The sequence below is a fragment of the Dreissena polymorpha genome, chromosome 1, assembly GCF_020536995.1.
Source record: "Dreissena polymorpha isolate Duluth1 chromosome 1, UMN_Dpol_1.0, whole genome shotgun sequence".
Lineage (NCBI taxonomy): Eukaryota > Metazoa > Mollusca > Bivalvia > Myida > Dreissenidae > Dreissena > Dreissena polymorpha.
This window is the reverse complement of record NC_068355.1, coordinates 195,521,585-195,539,780: the sequence shown is the minus strand read 5'-3', so window position 1 is coordinate 195,539,780 and position 18,196 is coordinate 195,521,585. Positions and strand designations below refer to the sequence as shown.

Below are 18,196 nucleotides of genomic sequence, written 5' to 3'. Positions count from 1 at the left end.
TCAAATTTAACCCCAGGGGCATAATTTGAACAAATTTGGTAGAGGACTATTAGATGTCTCTACATACCAAATTTGATAGCTCTAGGCCCAATGGTTATGGACGGGAGATTTTGAAAGTTTTCACAAAATAGGCCTTATATAAGCAAATTTTCAATTTTGTGACCCCAGGGGCAGAGTCAAATTTGACCCCAGGGGCATAATTTGAACAAATTTGAAAGAGGTTCACCCCAGGAACATTCCTAAGAAATTCATCAGAATTGGACCAGTAGTTTAGGAGAAGATGTTTCAAGGAAAAGTTAATGCACGGACGCACGATGGACACAGGACCTTTGGCCAGTGGAGTTAAAAATCAAATTAAACATTTAGTTTTTATGTAAAATCAGTTTTTATACGCAAGTGTCTATTTCACTTATAAATTAAAACGGCATATTATACATTATTGAAAAGATTATTTCAAGCTTGATGTCATATTTCAACTTTGCATAGTGTAGTTAATTGAACATTGTATTGAACTGTATGGGCAGCTATATTTTTTAATTTATGTATGTTGTATTATACAAAATGCATTATTTCTACCACAAGTAGTTCATATAAGGCCTACTGCTACTAAATAGGCACTGGTATGAATTTGACACTGTTTTTGATGCTCATACAAAACTTTTATTATTACTTCACTTTAGTATATTAAATATTTTCAAGTTTTTGTTCAACATTTTTTTGCAAAAGAGTGTCTTAATGCATTTGAAAATATACTTAAAACAAACTAAAAATGCATTTTAACATACCTTTTTCCTGGTAAAGTGTATTTGGGATGATAAAAAATACACTTGAAGAGTATTAATGCTGGAAAAATGCAGAAAAAAATACAATTTTTTCTGTTAGAAGTGTGTCTGGTCTGCATTTTTAAGTGTATTAAATGCACATCAAATGCAGATAAATACAATGCCAATACTGTTACCTGTATTGTAATGGACATAAAATGCACTTGTTCTTGTAATTAAATGCTTTAGTAAATTGAAATAACCTTTTATAACGTTTTAACAAATTTTTATATAAATTTTCTTTTGAAATGTGACACTTAATTGATTTTTGTACCACTAGTAAGAGATATAATTTGTGCTCATAATGCTTTATCATTATACTATATAATATCATTTGTTGTATGAAAATTACCCGTAAAATTCATGTGAAAGCTCAAGAAATCAATAGCAGCGTGCTATACCCTGCTCCTTTTTACATGACTTGATGGTATTTAGTCCCCAATTCTACATGGCCAAGGGCAAAATAATGTGCAGATTTGACAAATAAGTCATAACTGGGATCCAATAGGCAGACTTTCATATTACTTGTATTTAATTTAAATCACGATCTGAATTGCTCTTTGGCAAATCTTCGTTGGTCACAGTATTCAACTGAATTTTGTTCACGTTGTAATGATTATATTTTCAATATTTATCAGACAATATCTTTCTTCAAAAGTTTAACATGATTACTTGGTTAATTTAGAAACAAGATCAATGCACCATAACATAAAATGAAAAAATGTGTAATAGTAAAAATGGCAGCAAAAAAGCACTAGATTATCTGCCTTTAATCTGAGACGTTATGTTGATGTATTGGAATTTCTCACAAATAATGTGTTTTATAGTTGTATAATTGTATAGTCGCATGCATGAATGTTGTCAATGTCACAATACCAATTAAAGCCTATAATTTACTAAAACAATTTGAAGTTTGATGTGTGTTTTTTTCAAGATCTGTTATATATATATATATATATATATATATATATATATATATATATATATATATATATATATATATATATATATATATATATATATATATATATATATATATATATTTGAAAAGTTAACATGCAATAAGTTTACTGTAATTAAGTGACAAATAGTTTTACTGATTTGGTTGGATGTATATATGCAGATATATCATGGTTTGTGCAGAGGACAGTAGCAAAAACAAGAGCTGTCTCCGTAGGATGACATACGCCCCCGATAAACGCTTTGATAGAAGTTATGAGCATTTTTCAAAACCTAAACGCCGACCCTAAGTTCAAGGTCAAAGGGGTCAAAATTTGTGTGTGTATGGGAAGGCCTTGTCCATATACACATGCATACCAAATATGAATGTTACATCTGAAGCGACATAGAAGTTATGAGCATTTTTTCGAAACCTAAATGCAAAGTGTGACGGATAGACAGACGGACAGTGCGATCACTATATGTATATATATGTGTTTCACTTTGTTTTGGTAAATTAGTAATGTAGTTAAAAGAACAGAATCATCAGTTATATAGTTATTGATTATAAAGTGTTGCTGGCATATTTGATGCATTCATCTAGCTATAAGAAGGTCCCTGTTTTATCCCCACTGGCACTGAGCGAGGGTTCTCAAAATCTTTAAACAATATGAATAAGTACATATAGGGTCGAGAAAGCCTTGTTGATATGGGGCCTAAACACCTGAAATCAAAGCGACCCAGGTTAAAGGCCGAGGCCAAATAAATAAACCAGAGGCCGCATGAGCCTGCTATACTCTGAACAAGTATTGTTTCTTCTCAGAAAACTGGCTTAAGTGTCTTACTAAGCTTTAGACTTGAGTTTCAGTGCAATCTATCTAAAATAAATTGGTTAAATTAAATAATAATTTGTAAAAAATAAACATTCTGCACAAATTCAATTATTTACTTTACCTGTGTGCATGAATCATTTCAGTCTTGATGGTTAGTGAACTATGTCAAAAGCATCATAGCTATGAAACACTTGTATTTTGAATATTGCAATGTTCCACAGAAATGATGCTGATGATAATTCTACACGATCATGACATGAAAAATGATGAATTATTAGATATATTTCTAAATTTCATTTCCACCAACAATTCGGTTATTCCACTACCAGTTCACATGCTTCGTACACAGTTGAAAATTATAAATAACAACATTCCACTCAACAACCGTGACACAGGTACTCAATTTTTCAACTTTTCGCAATTAAAATTGTCTTCTGCTGTTATTGTTGTTGTTGTACTTTTGAAAGTAGTTCGAAAGATGGCGACTATTAACCCAGAGATTGATTTATGAAATAAATCGTCTGCTGATCCAGAGTGGAGCAATCTCCTAAGCAGTGGCGAATGCCAAGGGAAGTAACTGAAAAATCGAGTTATCTCAATCGGACTGGCTCGGTCTTTTACATAGGTCGCCATTGTGAAGAATATTTTTACTGGTTATCAAACCTTAGACCATGCTGTTCCAGCATGTAATGAAACAACAAATGGTACATTTGGTGATAAGTGGCATAACCACGTCTGCAAAGAATGTTATTTGTTAAAAAACAAAATTAAAGAAACATTATAGCATGTCAGCTTTTCAGTAGCATCAATAAACATGGCGTCATTTAATTTCTACGATTGTTGTTCTCAATGAAAGTGACGTCATTCGCAAAATATTTATGAATGAAAACGACGTCATATGTTTGTACAATTCAATGACGTCACTAAATAGTGAACTTTGTACAAAGAAGGGCAGAGTATTAAACAATATAGTTCCCTTCCAAAAACTTGAACCAAATCAATCAGAATAGTGTTAGAATCAAAATATTATTTTTCTTTGATGGTTTGTTGTCGAATAACCCACAGAAAGGAGTATAGATGCGTTTTATCATATCACTCGTCGTCGAATAACCCACAGTAAGGACTATAGATGCGTTTTATCAAATCACTAGTGCTTTGCACTCGTGTTTAAATTCCTACGCATCTATACTCCTTACTGTGGGTTATTCGACTACAAACCATCATAGAATATTATTTCTTAACTCATATTTTTCATGTGAAATCAGTAACTGGAACAATGGCTTGCAAATATCAATGTTTTAGCTTATGTTTCTGTTCCTCCCAAATCATGACACTGCAAATTCCAAACACTCAAAATAAGTAAATATTAGATATTACACAGACACTTTTCTTAAATTCCAAAATTTCAAAAATGTGTGCCAGAGGTGGACCAACCAGACAATATCAAACCAGAAGCCAAGACTTGACAGGTGTGTATGATTTGAAAAACCATTAACTGAAGCTGTTTTAACTCACAATATGGCTTTAATGGCTGCATTATGTATTTGTTTTTTTTTTCTTAATGTATGCATGTTATTACTAGGATATGTATAGTATATTCTAAGTGTTGTTATGCATTATTTTCTACTGCCTTTATTCTTTGCAGTGTTTTGCACTTCAGTCAGCATTTGATATCAATTGACATAATACTTCTGGTGTTAAAAATAATAATAATTAAAACATTTTTGTATTGTGTGTGCTGGCATTCATTTTGCTGTCAATTATATATTTAGATATTTTGGACATCGCCTATTCCTGTGGCTTCCACTGCTGCTATGCAGGATGGTGCTGACCTGTCCCTTCTGCAAGGTTACTCATCTGACCAAGCAGGGCCTGTACCGGCTGACCAGGATAGTGCTAGACATAGATTCATTCTACATTCTAGCCACTGAGAGTTTGCACTGTGTCAAGTGCAAGAAAAATCAGATAGGCTGGAGTGAAGCCATCTTGGATCAGCTGGATCCGGCTACCAGGTCCACGTTTCCGGTACAGATAATGTACCATAGCGCATGTGACACTCGTGTCATATACTTGTTGCGCCACCGAGGCTAAGGTAATCATGACTTTGTACAGCTTAAGATGTGTATATATCTTACCCAAATGAAATTTACAATACGGTTATTTTGAGTCACTCTGTCGGTCAGTTTGTCTGTCGGTCAGTTAGTCACCAAGTATCCATAAAATTAAGTTTGAAGATAGAGCTTCTTCTCCTTGTCTTAAAGCCATACTATTTTACAACTTTTAAGACGAACCACACACATGTGCAAGTTTTGAAATGTTGTTGTTTCAGGTAACAGCCCTACTTAGCTACAGAAGCAGATCACTGAGCTTCACAATTTGAGGTGGACGAAGCAACAACTGCAGTACATGAAAGACTGTTCTTTGTACCTCAAGACAGTGACAGCAAAGTTCCAAAACTGTCTTCGAGGAGCTGTCCAAACAATCTCAGTTGCCAACATACCAATGGTTTACCATCAGGAGGTTTTGTCTCGAGCAGAAGAGGTCAAGGCGGCTTTGACATCCATCTTTGGTCGAATTTTAAAGATGGACTCTACTAAGAAGGTATACATGGGTAGAAAATATTGAATAATACACTTTTAGAATCTGTTAGAAAATTGACACAATAACCATAGAATAAAATTACAATTGCCTTAGAACTATTTTACATTTATTTCAGGTAACCAAAAAGTTGGCAGGAGAAGCTGCTCGGACGGCAGCATGGTCGACTAACGTTGGCAATGAACATGGCCAGGTGCTAATGAGCGTTATGACATCAATTGAAGGGTGTGGGTTAGGCGACATGGTGAAAGGCCTCGTAAAACGCTAGTCCGAGGCTGATGTCCTACCACCAATCCTGCTGTAAACAGACTACGACTGTTGCGAGAAGTCAGCACTGATGGACATTTTCAGACTTGGCCTGACCTTGTGGTGCGATTAGACGTGTGGCACTTCATGCGGCGTCTTGCTGTTGGGGTCACAACGGACACCCACAGACTGTACGCGGCATTTATGGGTCAGCTTTCAGCAGCCATCTTTTGTTGGGACAAGTCTGACCTGAATCTCAAAGAAGCTAAAAGGCAGCAGCTTATACAAGCCAACATCACGGACCCGTCTGACTCAGATGTCTCTGTCCGTTTAGACCGTAAGGAGTTGTCCCTGCACTGCCGTCGGATGACTCGAAGCACAGAGGTCATCAGGGAGCGTATCCAGGCTGTCTTGGAGTTGTTCGGTGGTGACTCAGGAAGGGATACCATGGGTGTACCACTGTTTCATGAGCGTATCTGGGAGCTCTAGAAACAGCAGCAGAAGCATGTAGAGTGCCTCCAGGACCCTAAAGGTGTACAGCTCTACACTCAGACGGGCACGCTGAAAAAGGGTGGCGTGGTGTTTCCTGTGTATCGCTGTGCACGAGGATCTACCTCCTTGGAGTCCTTCCATCTCCACCCACAGCGATTCATTCCTGGTAAGATTTATTTGTGTTCTTTTTGTGTGTTTTAATTTAAGGTATAAATATATTAATTGCTATTATAGCCTTTAAGGTACAATGTAATACAGAATAAAACCCCATTTGTTGCATGTTCCTTAATTCCAATCATGAAAGATATACCAAGACATGTAAATTAGTTATAATACTACTAATCTCTTGTTGAAACATACATCACTCTGTTGAATAGTGTAACGATCTTAAATAGTAACATTTTGTGTGATTGTTTTGCAGGAACCAGTGCAAGCGCCAGCAACTTCCAGACTGGAGGGCCTGATGCGCTGGAACTTAGACCGGCATATTACTGTATTGTATGACTCCAGATTGAAGACAGCAGCCAACAGACTAAGTCAGGAGCTTTTTAACAAGGATATCTTCCCGACATTCCAGTCGCCAAACAAATACACTGGTAATTTAAATTTCTATTAGCTATTTAATTCACACATTTCTCTGACATTTATTCTATATTAAACCAGATGTACATTGTGGAGTAAATCAGGCATAATTACCATTTGTATGAGCAGATTACTCCTTGACATGAACCTATATCATATAGCGCTTAAGTTCTTACATTTTTGTTTTACAGGAGAGCTGATAGGTATCGAATATCTATACAACAAAACGGGTGCTAAAAACCCTGTAAGTGCGGTGGAGCCTGATGACAGCCTCCTGGATGAGGGCTTTGAGGACTCCGCGGCCATGGATGATAATGATCCAACCATCCACATAGTGGATTCCTTTCTGCCTGCTTTTAGTCGTGGGAGGGCTCAGCAGATCATGCAGCAGAACAGGCCGTCTCAATCAGGTATTGAAGGAGAACAATGATTATACTTATTTTCATGTCGAAATTAATGGCATGTTTGTGTTACTTTTGTTCAGAAATGTTTATTGTTAAAAAGTTAGATAGGGTGTTCTTATTCTTTGAAGAGATGTCAACGAAGGATGTGTATTGCCAGCAGATGTACAACGTTCCCGCTAAGCTCAAAGCCAAACCTACCACAACGAGTGCCTCTTTAGAAACAACAACAGCAGCTTCTATGACAAAAGCAACAGCAGCTTCTGTTACAACAGCTGCAGCAAGTACTTTATCATTATCTGCCGTAACTACCGCTACATCAGCGTCGGCTATTGCTGGCAGTTCCCAACGTGTTAAGGATGAAGCTGAGGTAGGTTTTGATGAATGATATAATATAATAAACTTAGGCATTCTGTCCTCAAATGATCACTCATTAATAATTACAATTTTACAATTTCATGTTGATTAATAATGGAAACTAATAACTCAATATAAACATTAATATCTTTGTGTATTTATGATTACACCCATTTTTATATCAATAGGTATATTATGGAGTCAGCATGTTAAATTGGCGTTTTAATTGCAGGAACTGCGCAAAATAAGCATAACACATGTACTTATAAATTTTTAGTGCTCTGCTTATTTTCCATTAATACATTTCTTTCTCAACTGATTATCCATGCTTTCAGGACTCTATTGGACCAAACAGAGTTGCAGGTTATGGTCATGTGATGGACCTGGCTGAGTATTTGTTTCATTTAAAAGACAAGGAAAGTAAGGCCATCGCCAACGCAGAAGCTGACCACATCGTGAAACTGTGGTCTAAGATGTCCCCTTACGACCAGTCGCCGTCAAAATATAAGGACCGACATCAGACCCAGCTGATCAAGGGACGCTTCAAGGCACCAAAGACATCCCGGATACAGCTGGTTCCTGGAGTCCAGAGTGTCAGAAGGCAAGAAAACTACACAACATCACATTAGTTAATTTTCAATTTATAATTTGTTATGACCCTTCTTTGAAGAAGAGGGGGTATATTGTTTTTGGCCTGTCTGTCTGTCTGTCTGTCTGTCTGTCTGTCATTCTGTCCCAAAACTTTAACCTTGGTCATATCTTTTGCAATATTGAAGATAGCAACTTGATATTTGGCATGCATGTGTATCTCACGAACCTGCACATTTTGAGTTGTGAAAGGTCAAGGTCATCCTTTAAAGTCAAATGTAAAATATATAGATCAAAATCGCTCAAAAGGGGAAATAGTGTTTCTCAAGCACATCATTTGTTATTAATGTTCCACAAGTTTATCAGGATTTATTAGCAAATAAGCAACATTTATCAAACCTATTTTCACCGTTTTATTTCTGTTATTATTGTTTCTGTATTATTCATATAATATAAACCATTATCTTTAACAATTACGGATGTGCTTTGGCTACACACCTTGGTCCAGCCACCTGGCCTGACTGTAACAGGTATCAGGAAGCCTTGCTGGTCAAGTTGTGTGCAGCCTTTCCGGGTTCCACCACCAAAGATGGCGTTAAACAGGCGCGGTGGCGGACAGTACTGGAGAAGTACAACCTAATAAGAGAGATGGTATTCAACAGTCAGCGCGTGATACAGAATACATGCATTCAGCTGTCTGATATAAACCAGCGCACCTTGGCTGCTTGGTAGATATTTACGGTACACATATACATAACTATTATCGGCATATTATAATATTTCATTAACATTTTGAGTCAATTTATATATTACTTTATTTATATGAAAATAATAATTGATTAACAGAAGAAAGGCTTTTTATGCCCCTTTTTAAAAAAAGGGGGTATATTGTTTTTGGCCTGTCTGTCATTCTTAAGAAATCTTAAAGTTTTGTCATAAATTTTGCAATATTGAAGATAGCAACTTCATATTTGGCCAGCATGTGTATCTCATAAAGCCGCACAATTTTAGTGGTGAAAGGTAAAGGTCATCCTTTATGGTCAAAGGTAAAAAAAAAGAAACAAAGCGGCGTATTTGGGGGTATTGTGTTTCTGGCAAACACATCTCTTGTTCTTGTTTTATTTTTAATATATAGATTATAATTTATACATTTGTCTGATTTCAGGTTCAGTGCTCGTGGAAAGCGCAGAGAAAGAACCTTGCTGGAACAGGGACTTGCCCTTCAGTAAGTTCCACTGGTAGCGCCTGAATCACTGCCAGCGCCCCTTAAAAGGCCAGTTTCCTTGGAAATGGGAACCACTGAACCACACAAGTTCCCCATCCAGATCAGCACGAAAGGCTCTCTCATTCATCAAGTGCGCAGAAGAATCCTGCCACCAGATGAGGTAAAGCATAAAGTGCCGGTGCCAATTGCACCAGCACCATTGGTGCGTTTTGTGACTGCTCCCGCTCCTGACCTGGCACTGACTTCGTCGATTTCAGCCCCAGCCGAATCTTACCTGCCATACTCTACAAAGCATTACAGGAAGAGGAAGCTGGAGGCCGAGCAGGCAGGGGAGTTCCAGAGACAGTACCACAAGAAACCGCCCTATCGCAGCTGCAACAAATGTTTTGAGGACAGGAATACGGGTGGGCACAAACAGTACTATGGAAATTGGTGGTGCCCCTTCAAGTCATCAGAGTCTTATGAAGAGTGGATAGATGCTCTTAAGTTGAAGGGCTATGGAAAGAAGAAACCAAATGAAAAAAGTTAAACATTAATAGCTGGACATTCATCATTCACACTTAAACAATATCTGGATATAATAGCATTTTTTGGCACTGTGCTTTTGGACTTATACAACAACAGTATTAACAATTACTTTAACGACAACATAATTAATATCAACTTTAGTAACAATTAAACAAATCTTAATGCTGCCTAGCTTTTATTGAGCATTATACAGTGATTAATTCATTTGTGTTTTGCATATATAAAAGCTAGAAGGTCCCAAGCCCTTATGGTACATGTAACAAGTAAAGTGACATCTGCCTTGAAAAGCAGAGGGAGAACGAATTGTGTTTTTTTAAGCTTCGAATAATGTATTTACACATTTGATGTTTCTTTACTTTTGGAAATAGTTAATTTATATAACATTTATAATTGCAACCAATATTGCTGTTAACAGGAACTTCCTTAGTGTAAGCAAACACACATATAAGGCAAATACTGATTAATGTACACAATTATTAGGTCTGATATTGAATTTTTTAGACATAAAAGCCGATATATGTTAAGCAAAGGTAACATAAATGATGGTTTGGGTACGAATGTAAAGGTACATAGCAACGTGGTATAAATGTAAATAATTGGATTTTTTAATTTCTAATAAGTCTCAGATGCACCATCCTAGATTTATGTGATTATATGTCAAAATTAACATAATAGTGAGTTAATTTCAGTCAACATAAATGATGATTTGGGTACGAATGTAAAGGTACATAGCAGCATGGTACGAATGTAAATAATATGATTTTTTTTATTTTTAATAAGTCTCTGATGCACCATCCTAGATATATGTGATTATATGTCAAAATTGACATAATAGTGTGTTATTTTCAGTCATATTATATAATTTAATAAAAGCATTTAAGGAAGGCCGGGATGTTGAAGATCTGCAGGGATCCTCAGAGCACGGCCCAAATGGTTTTACAGTATTTGTTATTTAAAAGAGCCTATGTTTCCCCGTCATTTGACACTTTATAAACATAATTTACTTGATTGTATTTACGGTATGGCTTTATTTATATATATATAACTGTTTTTTTGACTGCAGACGACGGAGTTATTGAGATCAACAACTTCACGGGAGACTTGAGCGTCACATCAGTGTTTGAGAATGTTAAGAACATGACGTCAGACGAGTCGCTTACGTTGACGTTTAATATTGTGGTACTCATTATCAACATTAACTATCTTAAGATTAAATCGTTTATGTGTGTTCAGTATTCGATTTTTTTATCATCATCATCATCATTAACAACAACAACATCATCAACAACAATAGCAACACCATCATCATTATAAACATCATTTTCATCATTATCATTACCATAATGATAATCATGAGCAATCACTGCAGTAAACCAGTACTTGATGTAGCAGTAGCAATATAGCTGAATATTTTGATGTAATTTGTTAACTTGTGCGTTTCAGGCAACTAAGCGTCCGCGAGGAAGAAGAACGTCAGCGTCCCTTTCACGTTACGTGTTTACACGAATTTCCCACATTGCCGCCGACTTTCCCATCGACAACAGCCCCAGTGAAGGAAAATGACGACAACGATAATGCGTTGATTTTGGTTATTGAAATTACCGTAACAAATTATTGTACAACATGGCTAGGCTATCATTTACGCGGCAACGCACACTATATTTAACACGATATATCGCCCTTGTGTAGGTAGCCCAAAAGGCGATATATCGTGTTAAATATATCGTGCGTCGCTGCGACTGTCGCACAAAATATCGTGCGTCGCCGCGACTGTCGCGAAAATATCGTGTATCGCTTCGTGTGTCTAGTGTCGCCCTTGATGAAAGAAGGGCGAGATTATAGATGGCAATATCCGGATTCCGTAATCATTACATGGTTGGTTATGAAGCAAGGGATTTGATCCAGCTATGTTATTTCCCGTCAAATCTCTGCGCGGAGGTTGATCCAGCTATGCTGGTTCCCGTAAAATCTCTGCGCGGAGGTTGCTACGCTTTGAGTAATAAATATTCTGAGGTTTGCTCTTGGAGAACGAGGCTTAGCATGTGCGTTAAGTGTCGTCCCATAGTAGCAAGGCTAGTCAGTTTTTGTTAACATGAAGAATCTTCTTCAAGAAAATCCAGTTTGGGCGGAATGTGACGTCCGTGATAAGCTTGTGCGCAGTGCACAGGCTAATACGGGACGACACTTTATGCAGATGCAACAAATCCCGTTTTTCTCAGAGTGAATCTTACATAAGTTGCTTATAGATTCATGTTCATGTAAGACATGTATAGATCTAGAAACTTACTTAAAATTGATCGCGCGTACACTTCGAATGCTGTTAACTTGCGTTCAGTATACAACTTTATAATCTACCCAAAGGCTTATCAGTTAGGAACAATTATTCAATGGCACTGCATATACAAGATTCAATAGCAGTATTTTGCGGCAAATATTCCGTATTGGAATTCTAGATAAGAATTAATTAATGGTGTTTAAACAATCGCGTTTCATTGAGCAAAAATAAATATTTCGAACATAGTTTGCTACCTGCATTTGTACCTTCGCATACTGCATACATTTAAATTTTGGACTATAATAATATTGCACTGTGTTCGTTGGTATAAAATGTCAAAGAGTATACACTGTTGTTTCTATGAACGTTTCGTTTTGATTGTGGTGGCTACATGCTGTATTAAATGCGTCACAGGTAATGTTGTTAGTGGTTATAAAACGTTATGAGTCTCGATTTTGTAAAAGGGGATTTAATGCATATGAGAAGGGTGTCGTCTCTGATAAGCCTGTGTATTATGCACATGCTTATCAGGGACGCCACTAAAAGCCTAAACTGGATTTTCGCTAAGTTCCTATAAACGGACTTCCTTTAAACTAAATATACCAAAAAGCGGAAAGTGTCGTCCCTTATAAGCTTGTGCGGGTTGCACATGCTAATATAGGACGACATTTTCGCACATGCGTTAAGTCCTGTTTTCATAGAGCACGGATCATATATTGACATTTACCATAATCTTCGTAAGATGTGACACACGTATAATAATGACGATAACAAACGTATCCCAGTATGTTTTAATAAAAATGCCTCTATGTTTGAGATATGCACATGTTTGTTTGATGCGTAATTACGCATTTTCACACATTTTTATTGATGTTTGTTTATCAAAGTTGTTCATTTTAAACTGCATACGATTAAAAAAATAATTGTTTGACAACATTATAAAAGCAAAACGCGTATTAAAAAATACACCTAATAATTGTTATTCTTAATGAAACGCTTTTTAGGCACGATACGTGATATCGCACAACTGCCGGTACATCACATTTTGTTAATTCGCATAGAAATTTGTGTTCTCCATACTGGTCGTGTACGTAATTCCGGCCTGTACGTAAAAAATCGGCCACCTGTGTTTAATCATTTTCATGATCTAAACACACATGTTTTGATTATTTTTAGAACAATAAACTTGAAAACCAACCCTACTCTCAATATTTTGCAAATAAAAGAAGCATATCACTGTAAACGTCTGCATTAAAATGTCTCAAACATAACACAAGAAATTTCTCTCATGGGAAAAGTGACGTCATTAGCCAATGCAAAAAATTATAGTTATATAAGAAACAAATATATTTGATAAAATTATTATTATTTCTCTCTGATAAACTTTTATTAAGGTATTTTTTAATTAATTGTATAAAAACATACATTTAAAACAAAAAAATCAGGACCTAAATATAAACTTTTAATATATGAATTACCTCCCTTGATTTGAATATTAATAGTTTACATGTTGTAAAATTAAATATAAGCGTTTACTAAAAATCGACACTAAAGTCAACTTTTTAAACAAAATGTTTTTACTTTCTTAGCTATGTTAGTAAAAATTGATTTAAACTATTGAAAACAAATATTTTTTATGAATTTGCAGTTCCCCATTAACCGTGCAGGCCTGTTAAAATAGGTAGGGGGAGTAACTGGTATAAAAACGTCGCATATATATTAAGTTTCAAGTCAAACCTTGTGTTTGTGTAAACCTTTATTAATACTCTTAAAATGAGGACATTCGTCTAAAGATATTGCTTTGTAATTGTACCTGCAGATTAAACTGAAAAGTGGCCGATTTTTTAGGCACAATTGCCCTACGAAAATTGATAGTTTATATGTCATTAATTACTGTTCATAAAAGTAACATACACTGATCTAATTCTATTGAAATTTTCATGCTAGGTGAGTTTTGAACCCAGGATTATATATGTGAAGTTCAGTTTTAACCAGTTGCCTAAAACAAAAGATTTTGTTAAAATAGTCCCAAAAGTGGCCGGAATTACGTATCCGACCAGTATTCGTTTTTTGCATTGATAAAAATATCGAAATTTACTGCCCAAACCGTTTGAAACTTTTCTATGAAACTCGCTGTTGAAACTCACTCTTAATTTTAACGCACGTCATCAATTGATCTAGCATTTAGGTAAAAGCTGATTAGTAAGATACTTTTTTAAATCATACTTGCATAATTAGTGCAGTAGTGCATTTAATAATAAGTCTTATCTTTCTTTTTTTAGGACAAACTAGGAATAATGACGTCGTGCATGACGTAACTGTCAAGGAAACAGAACCCGTAGGTGCGTATTCATAGTGCTCGGAACAAGTTTTTAGTATCTGATTAAGGGGTGTTGCTGCAGTTTTGCTGATTTTTTTCTATCTAATATCTTTTGCTCAAAATTTATATTCAAGTACTACATACCAATACTATATGAAAAATGAAATAAAAACATAGGGTCACCGGCCTTGTTTTGATTTTATTCGCAATTATATAACATGTATTTTTTCATTAAAACTGAAAAATCTCTAATTGCATAAAAATGATTAATAACCTATGAAACTGGCAACATGTAGATATTATATAAGCTAATATATATCATATGCCATTTAATTAAACCACAAACTACAAAAAAATGGAGAACACAAGTAAAATTTTAAGAAATTTAATTTTTATAATTTTTATGTCACCCAAAAAAACGTCAATTGCTTACTATTTTAACCACAAAAATGGAATTTAAAAAAGTTCTATCTAATAACTTTTTGCGAAACTGCTCAAATATGTTCATCTACGTATTGTTATCATAAATAAAAAATAAAAAAGGGGGTCACCGCACTTTTAACAGAGATTTTTTTGTTTAACTATCCCTACCGTCTATGTCGAATTTTCTACAATACAGCCATTAGGCGAAACCCAAGTACCGGTACAAAGACTGTTGTTGATATGCATAAACATTATATATTGTTTACAATCTTAATTGGGATCACAACGGCCCGCTAAAAAACACAACACTAATACAATATTTAATCACAAACATAAGACCATACAGTATCAAACTCGACCTTAATCATCAATAACAGGGACTTGTTGACAGATTTGGGCATGTTTTGAAGTTTGTGATTAAATGCTTTAAATTGATTAATGTAAACAACAGCACTAAAGAGCTTCAGATAAAAAAACAAGAATGAAATAAAAGAAAGAAGAAAAGAATTTAAAAAAATTAACCGCGGCTGGGATCGAACCACTGAGTACCTATTATGAACCTACTCGGTCATTAATTTGTGATGATTCTGATAACAAAACTATTGGGTTGTGATAATAGCATCGGTGTTGCTATAAATATATCCTCTGTTAAATAAACTGTCGCAACAACCCTTAAGCTCCGCTCTGGTAAAACATGGCTTAATGCGTGTGCGTTTATTGTCGGCCCAGATTAGCCTGTGCAGTTTGATGGCTTATCAAGGACGAAACTTTCTTCTTTTATGGAAATTTCGTTAAAGGGATTATTTTCTTAACGATAATCTAGTCAAGGTGGAAAGTATCGTGCCTGATTATTCTATGCGTACTTCACAGGAAAATCCGGGAAGACCCTTTACGAACATGCATTAAGCCCCGTTTTCCCAAAGCGCTTCATTTTCTTAGTAGATCTAGATTAGACAATGTTTATTTCATCATTTTAAATACCGGTAGATTAACACTTTAATGGATGTGTTAAGGCTAAAGAAGTAGAAGCAACTTGTTTTGAGTTTCTACAATAGTAGAGGCAGATTTTGTCGACTAAATGTCAGATAAAAAATCGCCGAATCAATGTTGGGCCATTGTAGTGAATTTTCAGATTCATATTGTTTTAGTGTTCTCATCCTTCACATATACGTGTGTGTGGTGTACAGTTTTATCGAGTGCATTGGGATTCGCACATGGTCCTAAGAAGACGTCCATACTTGGTAAAATGTCTGATTCATTTTTATGGGTTGATGCAGGTCACGTGATAGCCAATCTCACCTTAAGCGGAAATTGCAACGTGACGTCATACACACCCAGTCGTTCAGATCGCTATTTCAGCATGATTGAAAGCGTGCTTACACTTACAGAAGAGTTGGATTTGGACGCGGGCCTCCAAATTCAGGTATAACGCGTACCTCGGTACGATGACGTCCCGTTTTTAAGTATCGTCTTTATGATTTATACAATGACGTCACATTTTTGACGTTACGTCCGATTGATATGACTTTGCTCGGGGCACAATCTGTTTTCTGAGCAATATTCAATAGATAGACATCGGAACGACATTGAAATGACCAGAGCTTAATTCGATTAATCAGCTGTAAATATATGCAAAACGTCCTTCGTGATTCGATTGTTTTCTTTTGCTTTTAAGTTAAGATTTAATTTAATATGTGTATACTACATTTTGGTAGTTCTTGTTCATAGTTCTAAAGTTATTGCGCGAAAAACTAGAGCTGTCATTTTGAAGAAAACCGAATGCACTTGAGCCGCGCTTAAAAGAGGGCATACTGCACGTGCGTAAAGTGTCGTCCCATTTTAGTATTTGCAGTCCCAACAGGCTATTAGGGACGACACTTTCCACTTGTATGGAATTTTTATTTAAATAATATTTATGTTTATATTTAGTTAATATACTTAACGTGCAGTTCAGGATTCAGGAGTTAAGTGTCGTCCCATATTGGCCTCTGCGGCTTCAAGCACATGCATTAAACCCCGTTTTCGTACAGCGCGGATCATCTACTTACGCGTTATAACCAAATTAATAAAATTATTTGTATACCATAAAATTATTTGTATACCATCGTTTTTTTTCCAGCTAGGAACAACGAATATCGCAATTAAAATCACGTGCTACCAAAGCAGCCACGTAAGTTAGAACCGGTTGGGTAAAAGAGCGTCGTTTTATAACGTGAAACTTCGGAACCATTTATAATTTGTCTGCATTATATTTATTAATTTAACGGAAGGGGACGTGCATATTGTTTGTATAGAGGTTCACGACTAGTGCAATCAATGATAAACAAAACAACAAAGTTAAAATTGTTTGCAAGCACACATTTCTACGCTGGCAAACAAGGGGGCTTAATGCTGTATGTTTGTAACAATTTACAGGCGCGATTGTCTCCCTTAGAAATTCAAGGGAGTGCATGATTATATGCAAGCGCAGCTGTTTCACTTTGTCGCTAAACATTATTGAACACTTTATTGTAATTTATACATTAACAACAGGTGTTTGAACCTTTAAACGTGTTAAACGATGCTTTTTAAGGTTTTAAATTGCTATTTATACGCAACTTTATGAAATACGCGCTTTAATTTTGAAAGACAAAGTGTCAGTCATATAATTTAAAAAAAACAACACCTGATGAGGTTATGTTACCACGACGGGCATACATATTTTTTAAGCTTAATTTCGCAAACTTGTGTAATGCGTACATTTAAAAATATCATGACTCATATTGGTGTACGGAAGAAATACCCTCCGGAAGGAACACCCTTCCCTAAAAACAGCATAGCGGAAGAAAACCCCTTTCACATTTTGCATACGCGGAAGAAACACCCTCGCTAGTTTTGCATATGCGGAATAAACCCCCTTCCAAAGCGGATCCAACATCCTTCCATAATGAAATCAGAGACAAACGCACAATGCCCGCAGTAAGCCATTATGTACTATGCAATTAAAAGAAAGTAATTATGAGTGCTTAACAATTTCAAGACAAGTTCACACGAGCCGCAGTTTTTCGAATGATAATTAAAGAAACCGTTCATGACTTAACTTCTATTTATTAATTTTGAGTGTTTAAGGAGAGTATGCACGATTTTGTCAAATATTTATGAAATTATATAAAATGTTAAAACAACGATATCTATTATACGACACACGAACACTAACTCCGATCCTAATAAAAAGACGAATGCTTCGGTTATTGTAAAAAATGTGCACTAAATATCTTCGTCACAATCGGCTCGGGCGCTAATTTGTCTTTGCTGCATTTCATGAAATTTGACTTCAATGTATAATTTTTCGTGACTATTTTGTCTTATTGTGGCATATTTTTATCAATATAGTACAATTTTACACATAGAAAAATCGTATAATCTCACTTAAACTAGTGTAAGACAAATTCACACGAGCATCTCATCATTAACATCTTGTAAACAAACTGCCGGTACACTTCTTTAATCAGCACAATGTAGTTTGGCAATACATTTTCGCACCTTCATTTAATTATGTATATTCAATGTCCTTTAATGTACTGGCCAT

At 35.6% G+C, this 18,196-nt stretch overlaps 2 protein-coding genes across 3 annotated transcripts in view; both read left to right on the top strand.

Annotated features, from left to right (window-relative positions):
• Positions 1-18,196, top strand: part of LOC127864457 (cadherin-6-like) — a 210,689-nt gene that overhangs the window by 153,690 nt on the left and 38,803 nt on the right. The gene's annotated exons all lie outside the window — the stretch shown is intronic.
• On the top strand, positions 4,013-9,086 carry LOC127865536 (uncharacterized). The gene is made up of 10 exons (XM_052405385.1): positions 4,013-4,062; positions 4,366-4,685; positions 4,923-5,194; positions 5,310-6,095; positions 6,351-6,525; positions 6,703-6,921; positions 7,044-7,282; positions 7,605-7,870; positions 8,388-8,585; positions 9,023-9,086. The coding sequence occupies exons 5-10, from the start codon at positions 6,393-6,395 to the stop codon at positions 9,084-9,086; spliced, it is 1,119 nt and encodes a 372-aa protein (XP_052261345.1). The 5' UTR covers positions 4,013-4,062; positions 4,366-4,685; positions 4,923-5,194; positions 5,310-6,095; positions 6,351-6,392.